The sequence below is a fragment of the Heliangelus exortis genome, chromosome 4 (assembly GCF_036169615.1).
Source record: "Heliangelus exortis chromosome 4, bHelExo1.hap1, whole genome shotgun sequence".
Lineage (NCBI taxonomy): Eukaryota > Metazoa > Chordata > Aves > Apodiformes > Trochilidae > Heliangelus > Heliangelus exortis.
This window is the reverse complement of record NC_092425.1, coordinates 43,424,645-43,445,827: the sequence shown is the minus strand read 5'-3', so window position 1 is coordinate 43,445,827 and position 21,183 is coordinate 43,424,645. Positions and strand designations below refer to the sequence as shown.

General features: G+C 44.3%; 2 protein-coding genes across 6 annotated transcripts in view; both read right to left on the bottom strand.

Annotated features, from left to right (window-relative positions):
- Window positions 1–1,755: 1,755 nt before the first annotated feature.
- EPGN (epithelial mitogen) lies at window positions 1,756–12,840 on the bottom strand. Of its 4 annotated transcripts, none has more exons than XM_071744207.1 (5): window positions 10,577–12,840; window positions 10,040–10,153; window positions 4,596–4,716; window positions 3,698–3,850; window positions 1,756–3,387 (listed from the first exon to the last, which is right to left on the bottom strand). In XM_071744207.1, exons 1-5 carry the CDS (start codon window positions 10,611–10,613, stop codon window positions 3,333–3,335), a joined length of 480 nt encoding a protein of 159 aa, XP_071600308.1. In that variant the 5' UTR covers window positions 10,614–12,840; the 3' UTR covers window positions 1,756–3,332. The 4 variants fall into 4 exon arrangements, with proteins under 4 accessions (XP_071600308.1, XP_071600309.1, XP_071600310.1 ...); XM_071744208.1 differs by having other exon boundaries at window positions 4,596–4,713; XM_071744209.1 differs by having other exon boundaries at window positions 10,040–10,129.
- A 152-nt stretch (window positions 12,841–12,992) lies between these two features.
- The window catches only part of MTHFD2L (methylenetetrahydrofolate dehydrogenase (NADP+ dependent) 2 like), a 30,966-nt gene continuing 22,775 nt past the window's right edge, over window positions 12,993–21,183 (bottom strand). For both annotated transcript variants that reach the window (XM_071744203.1, XM_071744205.1), the window contains exon 8: window positions 12,993–14,495. In XM_071744203.1, coding sequence (XP_071600304.1) covers window positions 14,383–14,495 — 113 coding nt within the window. In that variant the 3' untranslated portion in view covers window positions 12,993–14,382. The remainder of the gene's footprint in view (window positions 14,496–21,183) is intronic.

The window sequence follows — 21,183 nt, the reverse complement described above, 5'->3', positions numbered from 1 at the left end:
ACAACAAAGGTGATGCAGGACTGCCTAAAAGCTACACCAACACCAGGGCTCCTCTGGAAATGACAGTTTTTGGCACGTGTGGCTGATAGGAAGCAGAAGCTTACAACTCTTTTAATTATGCCATTACAGAAGGAGTTTGAGCTCGATAAATGAGCCAGGAAAGATGATCCTGCTCCTCTGACAGGCCAGTTCTGCAGGAAATTCAGCACTGTAAGCAGCAACACACCATGCTAGCCCGGTGGCTTCTGTCACTTATCAAGGCAGGGCTCAGCAGGGCTGGCTGGAGTGATCTGAGGCACCGCAGACTTCCTCAGCTGGGTCACTGCATCCAACAGCAGAGTGATTCATTCCTCCAGCCATGCCTCAAACACAGCCTGGCCCTGAGGAAATGTCCCCAAACTGCAATCACAACATTCTTCTCCCACATGGGCTACAGCCTGGGAACTCTGCAGGCCCATGGAGAGCTGTCACTTCTGCAGATGTCTCCAGCACTGCATGGCTAAGAAGCTGGTTGCCTGCTCCAAGGTTGGGCTTCAGCATGAAGGGTGTACAGCACCCAGCCTTGATAGCACTTGGGAAAAGAAAAAGACCTCCATTTCCTTCCTTCTTCCCATCTATGCCTTTCCACTTTATTCTCATTCTGCTCTCACCCAAGGTCTCATTTTGCATGGCACAGACTTATCTGGTGTTTCATTATTGAGCTTTTCTTCCACTAGCAGAAAAATCTTCAGCAAACTGTCACTGACAGCCCTTCCAAAGCTGCCTTAGGACCAGAAAGCAAACTAAAAAAATACTTTATTAATTGGTCTCCTGTTAAATTGTGGCCTTGAAATAAACCTTTCTTTCCAATTATGTTGTGAGTGTGTCTCTAGCTACAGAGTGCTTTATTGCATTAAGAAAATGCTTTTGAAGAGGCACTTGAATATCCTGCAAGGCATCTGCTTGATCACTGGTATGTAAAGGGCATCCAAAAAGTCAGTAAGAGGACATGCAGATGGTTAAAACCAAATCAAAGCCATTTCTCCCCAACAACTTTCTTTGGATAAGTGAAAGTCCAGTTGTTCCAACTCCTGCCCTTCGAGCCTGAGCACGCTGTGTGTGCCTGCTCCAAGGCAGAGCCTCTGTGGTGCAGAAGGGTTGGTCCTCTACAAGGGAACGTGACACCTGTGTGTGCCTGCTGGCAGGGAACTCACTGCGGAGAAAGAAATCCACGCACAGGACAAAAGCTTGGAGGCTTTTCATCCTTTGACCTAGAGAGCTCTCAAGTTTTCCCCAGGATCCACGAGAAAGCTCTCTCACCTGTGTTTTCCTGCTGTCATGCATGTTTCCAGTGGGTGTTTCTGTTCAGTTTGTGCAGGGTGTGGGAGGATGAAGGGTGGTTTTTCTGTCTGTGCTGATGGGCAGCCTGTAACTCCATTCTAAGTGCACTCTCACTGCATAGACCTGAGACAGAAAACAGCAGGGCAGCTGCTGAAAGCTGACTTGAAAGCTGTGAAGAGAAATTGCTTTTCAGCAGATAATCAGAAAAGGTCAGAAAAATATGAAGGAGCAAGCAATAAAGAGAGCTGAAGACTTAACTCCAGATGAAGAAAACAAAAAGGCTTGAGTTGGGAAATCAGCTCAGTGCCTCCTACAAAACACTTGTGTCAATGTGCAGAGGAAAGGAGTGGTCTGGCTCCATCCTGCTCCTCACCAACAATCCTTCTTGTGTGTGCACATGCTTCTTGCTCCAATCTGTTGCACAGGGACTCCAGCCAGTGTGTGACATGTTGTTTTATTTATTGGTATCAAAAGGGGAGTCAAGATGACTCAGCTACTGACCAGGATCCCCCTGTGTGAGAAGCCCACTAAACTTCAGACCACTCAAGTGCCAAACGTACATTTACCCTCTCAAAATCCAGTCTTTCATACACATTCCAGCTTTATCATTGTAGTCTCACAAATACACAGGGTTTTTTCAACAAATGACAAGCATCCAGTTGTGAAAATAACTCACACTAACAAAGAAACTGAACTTTGCAGCAGGACACCTAGATTTAGGAGCCTGTATCACTCCATAAAACTGCCAAGTACCTGACTGCCCTTTTCTCACAGATGATTAAGCAGAGCAGATGCATCTACAACGTGCAAGAGCTGAAATGAAGAACTCCTAGAGCCATCTCCAGTCTCATCAGCACTGGCAAAGACTCCAGCTGTCAGGGGGATGTCACAGTTAGTGCTAACAACTTGATAATAAATTTTCTTTCCTTTTCCTTGAACAAGCTCTTTTTACCTTTGCAATTCTTGGTAGACAAGATGAAGAAAAACAAGCATCTGGAATGTAATTTTTTTTCCCAGGATGGAAATAAATCCCTGTGATCATTGCTTGCTTACTTGAGCAGTGACACTGTGCACACAATGTGAGAAGAGAACAGCCTGCTTCCTGGCCAAAGTTATGCTCAAGTTACATAACAAAATTCCACCTTCTCTAGCAAATGAGGTCTTGTGCTGAAATCACAGTGCAGCAGGAGGTGGTGCTCTGCCTGACGTTCCACACATCTGAGGAGCTGCTGGAGGATGTCAGGGTAGAGTTCTTTGTCATGAGCACACCCAATAATCCATTTACTGGTGGAGGTTCGATTCCTCTGCTTATGAAAACAGTAAGAACTTGCCATGCCTAGAGGTGAGTGATCTAATTTTCCAGGAATTGCTTCCTCCCTATTGCTAAGTTTAAGTGAGCTTTTGAGACCCATCCGTTTTCCTCAGTCCAGAGCACTTTATGGTTTTGTCCTTTATGGCCAGAGAAGTCTGTACATTGTTTGGCACACTGAAGATAACTGCTGTGCTGGAAGAGGGCTGTTTGCCCACACACAAGGCAGCAGACACTGAAATCAGAACCCAAATGGTTTCTTATCAGCACATGATGTTCAGAGCACAACTCCACTGTGAGACAGGTTGTGCTTTTCCTCCAGAGGAGAAAAACAAAGAAGAAAAAAATCAAAACAAAAGAGACAACACTGTACGAGGGCTTGAAATGACTGAAAGCAGCCGAAACCAACCAGTCCTCCCCTCAGCAAGTACCAACCACAGGAGAGTGTTGAGAGGGCTGCAAGTATCCTCAGCTTCTGGAGCTGTGCATGGAGCAGCCTTTGCTAAAAGGAAGAAGTCTTTCTTCACAAGTGAACAGAGCCCATCAGTCCTGCAGGAGTCCCTTTTATGTGCTCGCTCTGCCATTCCCTTCATCCCATCTCCTCAGCCAGGCTGGGGTCCTTGCCAGGTGGCACGGGGTGGCCTTCCCAGCAGAGCTGCTTCTCCTCTACAGGCAAATTGGTGAGTGTCCCAACGCCAGCCCTTCACAACGCTGTCTCACCCATGCAGACTTTGTAAGGGGATTTCAATTTCCTGCATCTAAAATGGACAACATCATGTGAATTTAATCAGACAAATCTATAAACCACAGCAGTCTGAACAGAACCCAGATTTAATCAACTGACTCGTTGAGGCAGCCCCAGTGAAACCCATGTTTAAGTCAGTCACACTCTTTGACCCGACTGGCAGATCAGAAAGCAGAGGTATAGTGTCAGCTCCTTTGTGCTCACACCACAGATCACTAACAGCTATGAACACACTCCCAGTGCCCTCAGAATTCTGTACACCGTTTCTTCCTGCCCACAGTAACTCAGATGAATGTAATCAGAAGGTTATGTATCTCCCATACCTCTTTCTCACGTAGCAGTAGATGATAGCAAGTATCCCACTTGTCAGAATTCCTACACCAATTCCCACAGCGATGTAGCGCTCGTAAGAGTTATGTGCATAGGAATTCAGTGTTAGATGTTCACACCTCTCTCCATTATAGCCTGCAAGGCACCTGCAAAATAAAGACACACCATGCAAAAACGATTCAGAACCTGTTATTTCAGAAATACATATATGTTTTCATCACCTTGAAACAATTTATAACAAGTACAAATGAGGATGGGCTGAATCTGGTGCTCACTCAGAACCTCTTTGCTCCACCAAGACTACCAGTTGCCCCAGTCTGTCAGGATTAAAGCCAGCTCAAGTACTGCAGCCAGAGCAGCAAAGGCAGTCTCAGCATACCCTCAGCACAGAGGGTGTGGATGAGGAGCACTGTGCTCTGCTGATACTCAGCTGCTATCGGGTCTCCAAAGGCCAAACCTGCCCACTGTGGACCCTACTTCAAGGACACCATAATCCTGGCTGGTGTACAAACAGCAGAAAAAGGGAATTGCAGCTGGTATCTTGGAAGATCCCCCCTCCTTCACGGCACTCACTGTGAAAATCTGCTTATTCCTCTACTACTTACTCTAGCACCAGTTGTAACCCGAGATGCCATCACAGCAGTGACCTGCAGAGCTGTGAATTCTCCCTCTCCCTTCCTTAGTATGACTCTAGCACAGCACTGCTGCCCCCTTACCAGTCCTGAGCCACCACAGCACCCAAGTCTGTGCCACAACTGAAGCCTGCAAATACTCGACACAGCAGCTGTACTCTGCTGAAAATTAGTCCCATTCCGTCAGTAACACACAGTAGACAAACAATCCTGGTGTTGTTACTTTCCAAGAAGGATACTTAGAAGCAGAGCTCTTTACTTGCATATGGGTTTCCTCAGTTCACTGTGGAAAGCGCAGAGCCCATTGATACAGTAGCTGTGATGTTCCTCAAGACAGGTCTGCATAAGCTTCAAGAGCTTTGGCTGCTCTGTGTAGTCTACTGTGAAAGGGAAAAAACTCATGTTATATTGGGGAAAAAAGAATCATCTGCATAGATTTTCACGAGTCAAGGTGCACAGACATTGTCTGCAGAAGACACTTAATATAGATTTACTGTGATATGTCTCTTGAGCAGATTCAAGCAGGGCTAAACAGAACAAGCTTCAAAGACATTCCAGCATAGCTTTAGAGAAAGAATAAACTCCAAATAAATTACTAGCTCTTGAGAAGTATGGATAAAAAATATAATGGGAGATTTCACACAGGGTAACAGCTGCACTATCTAACCTGCAATCCTATCTGAAAAGCCATCCCAAGAACATCGGGGGTTTAGGACATAACGAGAGCATTTACTTATTCTCAGTATGCTTTTCCACTCTGGATTAAAGTTATTAGTTAATTCATTTTTTCTTTTCCCCATCACAAGACAAATTACTACATTTCTACCACCCCTACCTGCCAGCTCAGCAGCTATGAGCAAGTGATGAATGGTGGGATTGCTCCCTCCATCCACTCTCCATGGGCTAACAGCAGCAGTGTTCAGTTCAGCTTGCAAGCACCCAAGACTGCCCAGATGCTCTTCCTGTGCAAAACCACAGTCTGCTACTATTAAGCTTCTGAATTTGTGCAAAATTACATCCACCCAGGTCACTAAGAGTGCTTCTGTGAAAGTACAGACCATGACTCTTACACATTGACTGAGGAGCCCCTGAGCCCAGGAGCAAGGCACTCTCCTGTGCAGGAGGAGTGCAGAGACTGGCAGGAAGCTGTATCACAGGAGCAGGGGTGCAGCAAGTGAAGAGAAAGCTCCAGAGCTTCACCAGGAAAGCAGGAATCTTCTGGAACTGGTTTCTGCCCAGTGACAGGTATTGCTGGTGGGGTGGGGTGGGGTGTCCAAGCAAAGTCTTACTATTTCAGGACAGGGAACTCTTCTAGTGATGGCTGAGCATGATTTCCTAAGCCATGTCTGTCAACACCAGCTTTCAGTTATAACCATAGAAAAATAACATCATGCAGGAAGGTGACAAGGTCTGCTCAGCATGACTAAGCAATGGTACAGCAACCAGAAACCTTCCCTTCTGACTAAGAGCTGAATCAAGGTCTGGAGATATTACACTGATGGAGCCACTGTTAGAGATGCAAGCCTCCAGCTGTCCTGCGGGCAACTCAAGATCCCACGACATGTTTTTCAGGAGTAACACCACCAACCTCCTAAATTCCCAATCAAATTCCAGTTTGAGTCACTTAATGGCAAGAACTCCCCTGTGTACTCAACTAAGGGATTTTTTCTTTGTTCTTCATGCAGCTTCATCACAGAGATGACAAGCAATGGTAAACAGCTGCTCTACTCTACACCCACATGTTAGAGCAATTCCCATCCTCAGTTGTGAATCACCTCGTTTGGGCACCAAAAAGGCACAGTGCTATCACTGCTATCAGATCTAACAACACTGCTTTGAAAAGAGTGCCCTCTAAAACCTGACAATCAGCCTTTCAGCTTATCAAGAGACTTAGAAAGAACAAGTAACAATTCCAATCTGCTTGAGAAAAGAGCATGTTGGACTGAATTATCTCCAGAGGTCACTTCCAACCCCTAACATTCTGTGATTCTGTGGTTTGCTCCACTTCCTTGGGAAGAGCCACAGGCTGGGAAAACATGTCTTACTTTCCAATGAACTTCTTCGAGAAAAGGTCACCTTTTCCATTCCTGTATGGAAAAAGCACAAGTTCCTCTTCACACTGTGGAGATGGCAGACCTAAAGCCAGAAGCTACAAACCAAATGCAGAGTTTTGGCCTAGCAGTCAAGTGACAACACCTACACACGGAAGGACACACCGAGACGCAGCAGGGAGTACCTGAAGTACCAGGTTTGGGGCAGCATCACCTCTACACTGCCACAGCAAGGTTGTCCCCCTGTGCTGACACCAAAGCAGCCTCTCTGCTACAGACAGCCCTGTGCAGACCAGACACAACCACAGCCTCGAGCCACACACTCTGCAAGGGAAGGAGTTGGCTATGGCTACATGTACCAAGCTGTGGCTCTTTTCTGTCTGGCTCAGACTGGTCGGCTGAGAGCACAGTCAGCACAGGACCAGGCCTTGGAGGGACAGATTTAAGGAAGAAAAGAAAAACTTTAGAAAGGACAAAAAGGAAGTAAACACAGATTTTATGACAAGAGATGGATAACATTGTTTTCTGCACAGGAGGAAACTACAGTGCTCACTGCTGGGGAAATCACCATGCAGTGCACAGGATGAAATCTGCAAAAGGGCATTTTCACTCAGGGCTGATGCACCTGCAGACCAGGTCAGAAAATAAGCAATGGCACATTGCTGCTTCCACCATGCCTTTCCCCTTTGGCACCAACTGCTTTGTATCATCATTTCAGCACAAAGGGGGTGAAGCCACTGAATGTACCCACCTACCAGGAGCCTTCAATGTGTGCTTCCTGACACCTGAATTACTGCTTTTCCACTGGGCACTCAGATGCCTACTGCACGTGTTTGATATTTCACTTCTATCTCTGCCACACAGGGGAAAAAAAAAAAATGAGGAAGGTACAATTCAGAAGGTACAATTCAGCATCCCATAGGTGTGAAATCCCCAGCCAGCTCTACTCAAATTTCCACCAGCTAGATCCATGTGGGTGGAACACCCCTCCTGGTTCACCCTGCCACTGCCGAGAGGTGGCAGCCTCCCATCTGCCAACGCCTCATGCAGGTATGGAAAACCTCTTCCCCTGAAAGTTAGTCCTGTCATTAGAAACAAAGCTCAGCCTAGAGCAGAAGCTTGCCTAGAAAGCAACTGAGACAAACATCTCGCTGTGCAGGTGACAAACAAACAATTCATTCCTCCCTCTTCGTCAGGAGCAAGAGCTTTGTCCATCGTGGGCTGCAAGATCAGATCTTTCTTAAACGTACACACAAAAATTTCAACTGCTAATTATTTTGACATTGCAAAAGCATAAATACCTCTGAAAGAATGATGGGTCTTGAAAAGAAAAAGAGCAACTTTCTAGCCCATCCCAGAGAATTGTGCTAATTCATATCATACTACCCACCTAGATACTAAATAAGCTGTTGAATAAACATATCCATGTGCCCTTTCATGTCACGTGAGGAAATAAAGAATGCTGTGTAAGCACTTGACAGCTGCCTCCAACTGAGTCATTCAAACAGATACACTTGGCAAGATCTGACATGAAATCAAACCTACAGGTACTTGGGAGCCCGGGCATGCCAAAACTGACAGACAGGCAAAGAAAAGAGTCAGCCACTGAGATCAGGACAGCTCAGCCTGCAAGAATGGTGCATCGAGGAGGAATGGGAGAGTCAGGAAGGGGAGGGAGAGAAGGGGTCAGCCCCAGGTTCAGGGCTTCCCTTACAGGCTGCACGGAAGACACAGCTCATGGCACTAAAGTATCTCATTTCTTCCCTGGTAAAACCGAGCCCTTTCCTTCTCCTGGTTGCATATTTTTCTATCAAGGCTCCCCTTCAGCCCAAACACCATCAGGAGTTGTTTATCCCTGCCAAATCAGCTACCAGTCAGGTATCCTCCCCATTATCTTTTTCCCCGTGGCTGATGACTGAACCTAATGTTTCCAAACCCCAGCACTGATCACAAGTAAAGCCTGAGCAACATAAAATAAGGAATTAGAACATGATCTTGTAAAGAGGAGCCAAGTGGATCAAGCAGAAATTAATGGTTTTCAACAAAATGCACCCCAGTCCCCAGGAGATTTGCAATCCCACAAGAAACTGTCAGTTCCTCCAGTGATACTTAAGCAGGAATCCAAGTTCTTAGCATCCAGTATCACTAAACCTTATTATGAACTCAGCTTGCACAAGGACCAGAAGCTACAAGAAACCTGCAGTGATACAGTCAGTTTCTTCGTCAGCTCTTTAAGAATTTCTTTTCAATCTTCTTTCTGGAAATGCTGTTTTCTAGCCTTTCAGTGGTTTTGTAAAAGGTAAACCAAAATATACTTTTAAACACCAGAGTAAACATGCCCTCATCTGCTTGTGAATTTGCTTCTACTCCTGAGCAGAACTCACTCTGAGCTAGAGGTGCCTGACTTGCACAGCCACAGCTGGCACACAGGTACACCAGACAATCACAGACCTGGCTGTGCCCCTGTAAATCAGCCTCCTTCTTGTTAGAAGATGGTCCATAACTCATGCTCTTTGGAAATAATACCAACAGAATACTTAATGAGTCACAACACATTGTTACTTCATTGTGCTCCTGACTGCTGTGTGGAGCTCTGGCAGAAGCATGTCACAGGCAAATCCACTAAACCAGACCCCAGTGCTGCTCTAACACATCAACATCTTCCTGACTTCATGTACACAGGTGTGTGTATACACATTACACATTTTATATATATATATATGAAACCCAGATGTGCACTATATATATATGATTGTATACTCTGTAATACTGTACGACTACAACAAATAAGACAAAAAAAAAAAATCTAACTTGTAAGAAAAAAAAAACAACTTATGGATCAACTAAGACAAACTTGTGGGACATCCTGTGATGACTTACAATTACCAGAAGGTAATTTGTATGCATGTTTATGTACTTTTTAAAGTACAAAGACATTAATAAGTATTATGGTTAAAATCCTTTCCTCCTTTACCGACCTGCCAAAGCCTCAGCTGCAGATCACACAGTTCTCCACAAGGAATGACATCACTGGCACCTGAAGTAACACCAAGAATGCAGCTTGCAAAAGAAACACAGCCCTCTGCTCTTAGATGTTGGCAGAAAATAGCTTGAGTTCACATTTCAGCCAGAAAAGAAAAAGAGAGAGCTAGCAATCTGAAGAGGGCTATGGAAGCTGCAACAGCCAAAAGCAAAACTGCAACCAAGCAAGCACCCAGTGCAGTGAGAGGCACCACCTGAAGTTTTGCTTGCTGCCTTCTCACTGTGTGCATGTTCACACTGAAGACAGAAAGAAAACAAGCACTAGTTCAAAGGGGCAGAAACAGCCACCAGAAATGCAGATCTGTCCCAATTAGCCTTAAAATACCTCCTGCAAACTGTAACTGCCTTCGGATAAAGGATCCTCCAGCTGATGGACACTGATCCTACCCCAGCTGAGGGGGAGGTACTACTTCAGAGAAGTTTTTAAGGCTCCTTGAACAAAGAAAGGAGCTCATCTCCCAAATAAAACACATAAAATTCAGCAGTGTCCAAGTGACAGAAGCATGATAGCAGCTACCAGCTTAATAGATTTCATTGGGGTTTTTAATTTTGCCTTTTTTTTTGGGTGTGTGACAGATTCACAGACACAAACAGAACAAAAAAGAAATACCTTCAGTGTTGTTTTTTGTCCAGTTATTCCATAAGTCTGCGCTGAGGGATGACACAGTAATAGCTGACTCTTCACTCAGTGCCCCCATTGCTGTGTAATGCAAATAGATGCTTACTGTAACAGAAAAACTCAGTATACCTATTCAAGGTTCAATTCAGAATGTACCAACTTAAAACAACTGTGACCCGATGCAGCAACATGGTAACAATTCATTTAAAACATTCTTGCCTCAAACTTCCTTTGCCACAGCATAATTATGCTTGGAGGAAAACAAACTATTGTTTGCAAATTTCCAAAATAAATACCCATCCTGTTCTTCATGCTGCTACCTTACACAATTTACAACACTCTTTACCAGCCTTAGTAGCTTCACTTCAAAAACTCTGAATTACACCCCATCCATTAACCTCTCATCCAGGTTTAAAGTTGCTAACGTGCTTCTCCTTGGCAATGCCTTCGTGTGCTTCCCACCCCTGCTGCTTGTTTCAGAGCACAGCCTTGTATCTTACGACACTGAAAAGCCTCCTCCAAACCTACCTTTCAGCAAAATATAGAGTAGCATTCCAAATGCCATGGCAAGCAGCTGCTTTAACACCTTCTCAACTCTTCTTCCCAGATGGCTCACTTGCTCCGCTTATCTGTGCTCCCAGGTTTTCTCTTCCACTTATACGCCACGAAGCGTCATCTCCTGTTCTCACCAATCAAAAAAAGGTGCATCTGGCAACAACCTCAGCCCCCAGGGCAACCACACATTTATTTAGGAAACTGCTATTATCTAGCAATGGGATCAGGTTTTCTTTTGAAACCCTGGTTTCCTATTACCTGTGGGCATAATTGTGCATGCAAAGATAGAGTTTTCAAGGGAGGCCGGGTACCTGCCAGAGCAGACCGACCAAAGACAGGAAAACAGAGGTAAGCAAAATGAAAACTGATGTATTGTGAAAAACGTGATCTTTCTTTCCCTTAGCAAGGTAGGGCTTGTGTCACTGCCAGGAGAACTGTCGGCGTTCAGGATGCTACTCTGGTGTCCAGGGACCAGCCCCTGCTTTTCTGGTGTTCCTTCCTTGGTCCTCCTTGTACCTCAGCTCCCTGCCATCCAGAAGAGGAACTGCAAGACCAGCTAGTGCAGAGATTAGGAAGCGATCAGACAAGAAGATAATGGATGCTGCTCTCCATCAGTGGCTGCTAGCAAGAGGCCTTTGATCCCAGGTTCTGTCGAGCCAAGGGGCATGCTAATCACCCTTCATTCGGCCTCCCCGTGTGCACAGCACTGCAGCAAGGCAGGCCACCTGCCTGGTGCAAGGTTTGGGGTTGCTGGCTGCAGCTACGTGAGGTTGTGCAGGGCAGGAGGTGAAATCTGGCAAAGCACTGGCACCAAAAAACACAGACAGAGAGCAGGTAATGCCTCCTGAATCAGGTGATCCCTGCGTTACTCCTGCCGGGATGCTGCCCTAACAGCCCATTGCTGCCCTTTCCAGGAGGTGGGTGTGCATCTGTGTTTGTGGATCTCCAAGACAGACCTGCCATACACATTTCTTACACAAAATCATTCTTCACAACCCCAAATGCTGTTTGAATTCCTCAGTCACAAGCAGCTCAGAACAAGCAGGACCAGTCTCTCTGAAAGCTCCTTACGTAGCCAAACACACCAGAGCAGATGGTCCACAAAGCCCAGTTCAAGAACAAGCACACACCAGCAACCCGACTGGCCAAAGGAGAGCTGCACACTGCACCCCTGCAACAACTTTCACTTTCTCAGCTGTGACCTCCAAGCAACAAAAACATTTCACAATTTTTGTATTTTGAAACAAAAAATCTCTGGATAAATGCTGTAATAATTCCGGTCAGCACAAGCTCTCTCTGTACACTGCACTCTCCCCAGTGACCTGAAGGATTAAATCTAACCACTTCACATGTTAAAGGAAAAACACAAGCTAGTTATGTGCATTTTAATTATGCGTCCTGCTCATGAACTGCATTCCAGGAGGCTTTTTTGCTTCCTTTGCTATCCTGAATTGCTGCATGCCTGCACACTGATTGAATGCAGCTCCAGCACTCCCCAGAATGACAGGAGTGTTTATGCCTACCTGGATAACCTCTGCTATCAGTTCTGAGCAGGGCTAAGAGCCTTGCTTTCAACACACATCTGCACAATGGGAGCTTAATCCAGCTTGAATCCCAGATGTGGCTTCATCCTTAGGCAATCGAGCTGGGTGCGGTAGGCCTGGGAGAAGGCTGCCCTGGATAAGGTCGTGCCTCTGCCCGCCACAGGGCATTCATGCTTGGGCCAGATTTGACCAGGTCTGGCACGTGAACGTGCTTTTGGGTTGGTTAATGGGCCCTTCCCTCTGGTTGCTCCTTCTGGATGCTGTCCCAGTGGAGAAGACTTTCAGAAATGGGTCTGGCAGCTCTGGGAACATCAGGGGACATCAGGTCGTTGAGTGAAGCCTCCGTCTCTCTGGTGTTTGTGTAATGCTAACCCACCCACCACAGCTGAAAAGGGACTCAGCTTAACATGGGCAATGAACCACTTCTAGGTGAGAGACACAGACTGAATCAAGTGACATGAGAAAAACAACATAAACTGTTATCCTGCCAAAAAAATGCAGAGCTGGTTATAGTTAGATCTAAGAAAACAAACATGGACACAGAACAGCAATGTAAAGATGAAAAAACTAATGACTGAACATGCAGAAGACCCCCACTCACTCTACTCCTAATGCACTGATAAAAAACAGAAAAAACACAATCACCCCCAAAACAGGATTAAATTTATTCTGTTGGGCTGATTAGGCTCCCAATATTTATCCCAGCACTTCCATTGGAACAGATAAACAAGTGTCCACATACTGGCACTAGATTCTGCACCTAATGATTGTGCCAGCCTCTTCTGTAACCACTGCATTCAACAGAAGTCTCAGAAAGTCCATCACAAGAACAATCAGCACAGAAGTGATGCCCCATCTTGTTGCCTTTATTACAGTAAGTGTATTTTTTTTTCTTGTTTAACAGCAGTAGTATTTAGCCACAATTTTTTTTTCTTCCCCTTTCAAGTTATCTATAGTCTACTGGCAAACACCCAAGGCTCTTGATGAAAATAAATCAAAGTTATCCCAACTGAGATAAAACCAGGAAGATAAAAGTCCAAACCGGCTCCCAGTGGCTTCAGTGGGAACTGGGGTAGGCTCTGCATGTCAGCAGTGCACACTCAGCTCCCTCGTGTCTCAGTAACTCCACTCAAATCTGACACTGCATGAGACTGCTCTAGAACAGTCTCAGAACTGTAATTTTGGGGAACAGAAATATACTGATCTCACTATTACATACAGTCCCCTGCAAGACAGTGTAGTCAAGGGTTCATCAGGGCAGATCATAGACTTAAAAAAAAAAAAAAAAAAATACACTAGCTCTTCATGCAGTTTTAGAAAATAAAATAATGAAATTACTTAAAATTCCAACCCAAATACTTCTTCAGGGATAAGCTTTTGCTTTTCTTATCCTTCTCTACCCCTCCCCACTACATTTAATGTATATACACAGTAGTTTTAACTACATTCCATTTAATCTATGTCCAATCCAGTCTGGGTACCTATTCAGGGGTTTTGGGTGGGATGAGGGTATTATGCACCAAAACTTTTTGTCAAATAAATCCAGATGTGGAAAGAAAATTATCCTGGCCTCAATTCTAGCTACTTGTTCATGCATACCTCTTCCTCATGTTTAGGGTCAGGATCTCACCAGCATTCATGTTTCATTATTTTAAAACAAGTACTGAACATTTGCATCCATGTCCACATTCTTGCCTGGCAGCTGAAACAAAAATACCAAGTCTTTCACTCCTTAAAATTGAAGATTTCTGTTGCTTCCTCTAAGTCTTTTAAACAGTTTAAAATATTTAAAGACTTTAAACTACACCCAGAGTGCTTCATGACCTCAGAACCCAAACCATATTTTTAAAAGATATCTAGCATGTTAAAACATTTTTTATACTGCTTGATTAAAACTGAGGCTCCCAAGTGCTTAAAAGATCTCGATAGCTGTACCCCATCCCCAGACAAATGTATATTTGTAATTCCTGTTTTGTCCTTCATTTTCACAGAAATAATAAATCACCACCAACATTATCTGCATAGGCTGCATTCTCCAATTCATTTTTGCTCACAATAAGTCAGCAGGAGGTAACACAAAGTATTTTAACATTTTGTAAACTGTCAGGTTTACCATACTTCACATGAAAAAATAAATACAATGTAGAAATAAATATCTTTGTTGTAAAAAATAAATGTTTTGTATATCAATAAATAGAACAACTTGGATTCTTCTTCCAAGGTAGCCCGTTTGCTCTAGTAAATGAGCTTTTTAGCAACTAGGAGTGTGTTCTTCAGAAGCATTGCAACAGTCATAGGTCCTACCCCTCCTGGCACTGGAGTGATAAAGCCAGCCTTCTTCTTCACTTCTAAGAGAAAAGAGAAAAAGGTATTGACTAAGGATATTCCATAAATTCTTTTTCCCTTCAATTGCCCACACAGACCTAGCTGGCAATGAGCACAAGGGGCAGCAGCTTGGCAGGTGTTGGAGAACATGGGAAAAGTTCAGGCAGAAGTCTCGTTCCAGCCACAGGGGTGACAGGAATGAGTCAGGACTGGGGCTGCAAGGCAGTTTTCTTCCCCCGAGTCCTGTTACCCAGGGGCTAGCTCTGGGGGCACAGTTTCACAACAGCCTGCCCAAGCTGACCTACCTGCAGCAGGGTGCCCTTTCCTCATGGCAACACACACCCACACAGCCTGGGGTCAGGCAGCTGGAAAGGTAATGCTGCCTGGTGCTTTTGGTATGGTTTGGTATGGTTTTTGACTGACCTGGCTGAGCAGCTGGCTCAGGAACATCTGGGTGACACAAGGGCAGGACCCCAGGAAGGCAGCAGGGCCTTGCATCATCCCCACCTGCCAGCTGTAATGCTGCACTTGAAATAGCCAGCAGAGCTACAGATTTCATTCTTTAAGTGAAGAGATGAGCCCCAAACTGTGTGTGTTCCTGAGGAGAGGCACTGTACAGAGTCTGCTGTACCTATCCAAATGGACAGCAGCAGCAGTCAGGGCACTTATTCAGCCTCTTTCCTCACCTCTGGCTTGCACCTTCTAACAAAGACATTCTACCATCATAGGAGGGAACTTAAAACCACAGAGGGAGAAAGAACACTTCCCTGATTGATTTGTTTTGCTGCTTCACAATATGGATAAAGAACAAAAATGAGCACTGTCTTCAAGGAAAAAACAGATGGCAAAATACCCACTGCAACATCAGGGTGCCTACACTGAACCAGGTGCAGATCTTGGGTGATGAGACCCTGGTCCAGGCTGCCCAAGGAAGTTGTGGATGTCTCATCCCTGGCAGTGCTCAAGTCCAGGATGGATGGGGCTTGGACTTGGTTGGATGCAGGGAGATTGGAACTGGATGAACTTTAAGGTCCCTTCCAACCCAAACCATTCTATGATTCTCCAAGTTTTAAACAGAAAAGAAACTTCTACAGCTGAATTATCCCCAACCATGAACCACATCAGACTATCCAAAGTTAGGATATACTTTGAATGCTTAAGAGGTAAATATATACAGATTATTTCTTTAAGCATTAGCACTTGTTGAGTTAGCCACTTTGTACAAGGAATTAATGTAATGTAGCAATAAATCCTGGCTGGATATTCTTATCTGCTGTGCAAAATGCAAGCCACTGCAATTGCAGGTTACTTGCAAAGGCATTACAAGCAACTGGCTGGGAATTCATTGCATGACAACCTGTAATGAGCAGTCATTTGCTAATAATGGTTAGGCCAAATGGTGTGTTACTAACTGGATTACTACAGAGGGTTTTTTTCTCAAATGCCACCGTGAGAGGTTTTTTGTTTGTTCATCTGGGGTTTTTTTGCTTGCTTAGGAATAATTTCTTGGAAACTCACACCCCACTTTTAAAAGCATTGTTTTTTTAAAAAGGCACACACACATCCACAGGAGAAAACTGAGCAAGCATAAGTGACACAAGCATACATATTCCCACTGAAGTCACTACAGCACAGGACCTATACCTGGCTGAGAGAAGAGATCAATGGGTGGAAAACCAGGCACCTTGATTTTGGAACAAACAAAATAACTTGCTAGTGATTTAAGTGTATTCATCTTGAATGCATGAGGTGCTTTACTGTTGAGAATAACAAAGTCTCACAAAAAGAAATGTTACAAGAGAGTTTGAAAAGATGGACATTAATTTTTATCCAGAATACTTCCTAGACTCTAAGAGTGGGGTATATGAAATTAAAAACCCACTGTCTGAACTCCTCAAGGCAAAGACCTAACAAGAGCACTTGCAGAAGTGAACAGTGAGTATCTCACTGAACAACCAAAGGTTAAACCTCATTGAGAACAGATTGTAATTAAAACTGTGAGGGTTTTAATTGCTCAGTTTACTGGTACCACCAAATATAGTGTTAAAATTCTTGAAAGGGTTAACAAATTGCAATGTGGTTTTTACATGTAAATTTTAACAAATTAAGACTTCATGTGATGGTTATTATTAATATTCTCAAACAAATAATTTGTCTTTTTAATAGTTACACTACTTTGAACTACCCACCATTTGAGATTGGTGTTTATGGTTAATACACTTACTAAGAATTCCCAGATATATGTCATAGTTATTGAAATGTACCCACAACTCAAATAAACACCGTAATTAGGAATATTTTAGGCATCTCTTATTGAAATCAGTCTGTTTCCATGGCAACGTTACATACCTCTTCTTGAGGTTTTATTCAAACGACTCCTATCTGACTTGCCAAGAGGTACAATCCACAAAGGGACCCTGCCTTACCCAGAGAAAGCCTTCTCATTAGTATTGTGTTCAACAGTCATTGCCTCTACTGTTAGTAACTGTTCTCAGCAGGAAACATGCAGTGCACTCTTTTCACAAGTTGCTGGGGAATTTCTCTCCCCATGCTCTATCATTACAGAAATCCCTGTGGGTCACTCTGGCAGAAGACAGATTTTGTACCAGTCACTATAAAACCACCTGGGGGGCTTATCCACAAAACCTGATCCAGATTTTAAAATGAACAACAGGTGTCTGTGCTGGGGACACTACCATCTGCTAAGTTTCTTTCTGTAAGAGAACTAGAGCCACAGGGAATGCAGTTTTCCAAGATGAGCGGCAGTGACCAAAGTGGGGAAAAATAACTTGGTCCTCAAAAATGTAAACAGATTCTCTTTTCCTTGGGAAGTGTAGTAGAGCAGAGCACAGTTCCAGGACAGCACTCCAGTGTGGTCCATCTCATGTCACCAGGTAATATGCAGCACTGGTGGCTCCTTGTTTCTGCTTCTGAGCGATAGTGTAACTTTGTTCCTAGCTCTAAGTGCTGCCTGGAGATGCATGCTGCTCTCCCAGGCATCTCTCTGCCAATCTGGAAAATGTTGGGATGCAAATGAAGTGCCTATGGGGGAGGAGCTGCTATTTTGCAGCTTCTGTAGAACCTTAAAATCTTCCTTTGATTCTTCAGAAGAAATGAAATGTAGATTGTTTCCTTGAAAAACAGGATCCACTGCTTTGGAAACAGCCCTTCATTCCTAGGTTCCTTTAAAGCTAAGGACATCAGACACCTAATAGGGTTAATCACACAAACCAAGGGCAAGTCTCAACCTGAAGGCACTTCTGGGTCTTGTGCATCTTCATTAAGTGATGCAGAGTAATTCCTGCCTAAGCACTGTTTCCACACAGCTTTCCTAGTGCCCATAAAGCTACTCAGGATCACTGCAGCACTGCATAAGTGCAAATCACACGGCCAGCAGTCCCAGGAGATATTCCATATTCCAGTTTGCACATTCCCAGTTGGTATTCCTGGATACCAGCAAGCATCTACCACATTACTCACAGTTTCCTTCTTTTTCATGTTAACCCTATCTTTCTTACTGCAGCTACTTTAACAACAATATGAAGGGAAACCAAAGGCTTATGCCCAGTGCTGTAATTCTAATAGTGTATACATCTTTCCTCCTCCAGTACCTCTAAAAGCCAAGCAACACAGCCATCTTGGGCAGAAAAATCCAGTGTAAAATTATGCACAACAGCTTCTTTGCATTCAGCTAATTAGCACAGACAGGTGGCTGAGATATCTCTGTAGCTTTGTGATAACAGTGGCAGCAGAAATGCAGGATCAAAGATCATTTACTTAGACCCCTGTGTGACATACTCTTCTGCAGAGCAGCACCTAGGCTTGGCCACCCAGCAGCTTACTGCCACCAGTCAGCAATCTGTCAGTTTGACCTTCTGGGGGTCACAGTCTCACGCTCACATTCTTATTTATTTCTTGCACTAATGGAGCATAACAGGCAACACATCCCCTGGTACCTGTGGTGCAGCAATATGGTGACAAGTTTACACAGACTGCACTTTTATTGCAAAATGAACTCCGGGTCTTCAAAACCAACCGAGAAATTAACCAACAAAAGTTACAGCAAGAGCAACTAGAGCATCCGCTTCCTATTTTCACGACCACTGTTTAGAAAAGCCACAGAGAGAGATAATTTGGAAAGGATTCAATAATCTGCAGAGAACCTTCAGCGTGGAAGGTAACGCACCGAACGCAAAGCGGCAGCAAACGCCCGCCAGAAGCGGCTGCTGTCCCGGGGCCTGTGCTCCCCGTGTGCTGGGACTCAGCCACCCCTGCTGCAGGACCACCAGCTCCACCAACCAACTTCAGGAGGAGATGATGCTGCTAAATCTCTTCAGCCACATGCCCGAGTTTCCAGGAGCTCGTCAACTTGCCTGAGTGCTTTGGAGTCATGAGCCCTGTAGCTGATGAGGACAGGATACCTTTCCCTCCTTCTCACTCGACTGGTTTATTTCCTTTTCGTGCACATGGTCTATGCAGCAGTGATCAGTGAGTCTGGTCCACTCTTCACCTTAATACTATTCAACACCCCTGCTTCTCCTGCACTCACTATATACAATTATCCCCCACTCAAAAGAAACTCATAATACATGTCCACTGCCCTTGATGGTACTGCCCACTTGCTGAGACACTGCTCAGTACTGGGAACCCCTCCCTGCTCCTGGTGCCACCCGTTTCCTGGGATCTTGTTTGCATTGCCTAGGCTGCAAACTAGACAAGGACAACTCTCATTTACAACCCCCTCCATTGATACTGCAATGATATCACAAAGGCCTTATATAAAGAATTTCTTTTCTCTAGAGGCATCTAATAAAGACTCAATCCCCATCATTCCTGTCTGATGGTAAAAGATACAGGAGGAATCATAAAGAAATATAAATCGCACTTAAAGCAAATCCCACTTGACTTCCGTACACTTTGGTCTCATTTCCAGTTTCAAAAGTTACCTGCTGCACTGATGTGTGACTACCCTGCTCTACCAGTCACTCTTGCAAATGCTGCTCCACCCAAAAAAAGCTGTTCCCAGTTAAATGCTCTGTGCAAGTTGTTGCTTTACTTCATGTTCCTGGTCCCTGTACCCCTCCTCCTCCCTTAGCATTATTGCTGTGGCAACAAAAGCCCTATAAAACCAGGCCAAGTACACCTACACATGCATTACTCTGTTCATAGAAACATCTCTCCCTTTCTGGGACTGAAACTTGCTGCCCAAAAGTAATTAAAGTGGGGCTGGCAGAGGGTGCCATTGCATCTCCTCCTGGTCACTCTACCCTCCTGCTGGTTGCTCCCAAAAGCTACAAGACCTCCCCTCCTGGACTGTATATTTTGGCATATTATTAACATTATTAGGGGTACACTGGATGTGCTGCATGGGTTATAACAAGGAGAGATGCCCACACAGTTTAAGATATTGTAGGAATAACAGGCTCGATACCTCAAACACTTTGCATTTGGCCTCCACATACACAACATTTCCCTGTCTTATTGTCTTAGGTGCTTTGGAACTACACAGTAAACTATTCTGACAAAAAGAAAAAAATTGTCTTTTTTGATATGGGCACAATTTGGAGTGTCAAAGTGAAAAGGAGATTTGGGGATGGAAAAATAGATTAAAAAAAAAAATAAAAAAATCACAAATACTGTTTCAAGGCACTCCATAATAAACCCTGGGCTTCTTGCCCACAATAAATGGTTAAGCCTGACAAGCAGAGAGGTGTCCCAGCCACTGCTCCCAAACCAACCATTAGAGCAGCTGTAATAGCAACAACTGCAAGTCTGATGCTGTCACAGTTTTTAAAGTCAACTAAATTGTGTTGCTCCTTCTCATCTCCAGAGTGTACGAGAGAGCCAAAGTGTGTTCCCTTTGCAGGCAACCACATGCAGCTCCACTGCCTACAGTGGGAGGGGAGATGGCTCCAACAAATGCAGATTTTAGAACAGATTTCCAAACTTTAGAAGTCGTTTTTTGAGGAGCTAACAAATTCTCTTGGCCTGCAGCAGGAATTTTTTTTCCTCCAGGCATTTCTTACATTGAATTTAATAAAAAAAAATAATTGGGAAAAAAATGGCATTCTTTTGTTGTTAAAGAGAGAAGAATAAACTTGGGTGACTAAGCTACCCCCACGAGAGATTAGAGCATGGCATTCAATTGCTAGGGTATGACAACTAGGTCAAAACAGTTTCCACCCACCTATTAATCCTAATTTCCACTATGGGAAATTTTCAGCCAGACGACCTGGTGAAGTAAATAATTTCCATCCACTTCTTACAAATCAGCTTTAACCTCTGTCTGCCCAGTTAAAACTCTGCTCTCCTCACGTGCTGGATGTCCTGACAGTAATTTATGTACTCAGCCTTACCTTGCAAAAATCCTTTCCACTTTGGCTTAAATATGAACTCAGTCAAGTGATCAAATGGAGAAACAGGATAAAATGATTTACTACACGAGTACACTGGCTTGTTCCATTTCCTAACTGCCAAATCAAATACTTGGCAAGGGTGAATTACTTTTCAGTATTTAGAACTCTATGCACTGGGATGGGCTTTTTTGTTGTTAGAGATTTAGTGAAACTTTCACCGATACCAATGAACCAACAACAATTTCCCTTTGGCAATGCTCAGTGAAATGCTACTTGCAACTGTAGTGGCATAATCCAAGGTGAAGTTCCTCCCTCCTTTTTGGATCTTCCCTCCCCCCAGGTAAAATCCTGAGAA

Excerpts from the sequence above, each read along its gene's own strand:
- EPGN (XM_071744206.1), bottom strand. The coding sequence starts at position 5,397 with ATGGTCTGTACTTTCACAGAAGCACTCTTAGTGACCTGGGTGGATGTA. Across the intron at positions 4,717-5,171 it reads CATAGCTGCTGAGCTGGCAG|TAGACTACACAGAGCAGCCA; the intron begins GTAGGGGTGGTA and ends TCCCTTTCACAG. Across the intron at positions 3,388-3,697 it reads TACTGCTACGTGAGAAAGAG|ATGCAGGAAATTGAAATCCC; the intron begins GTATGGGAGATA and ends TGTCCATTTTAG.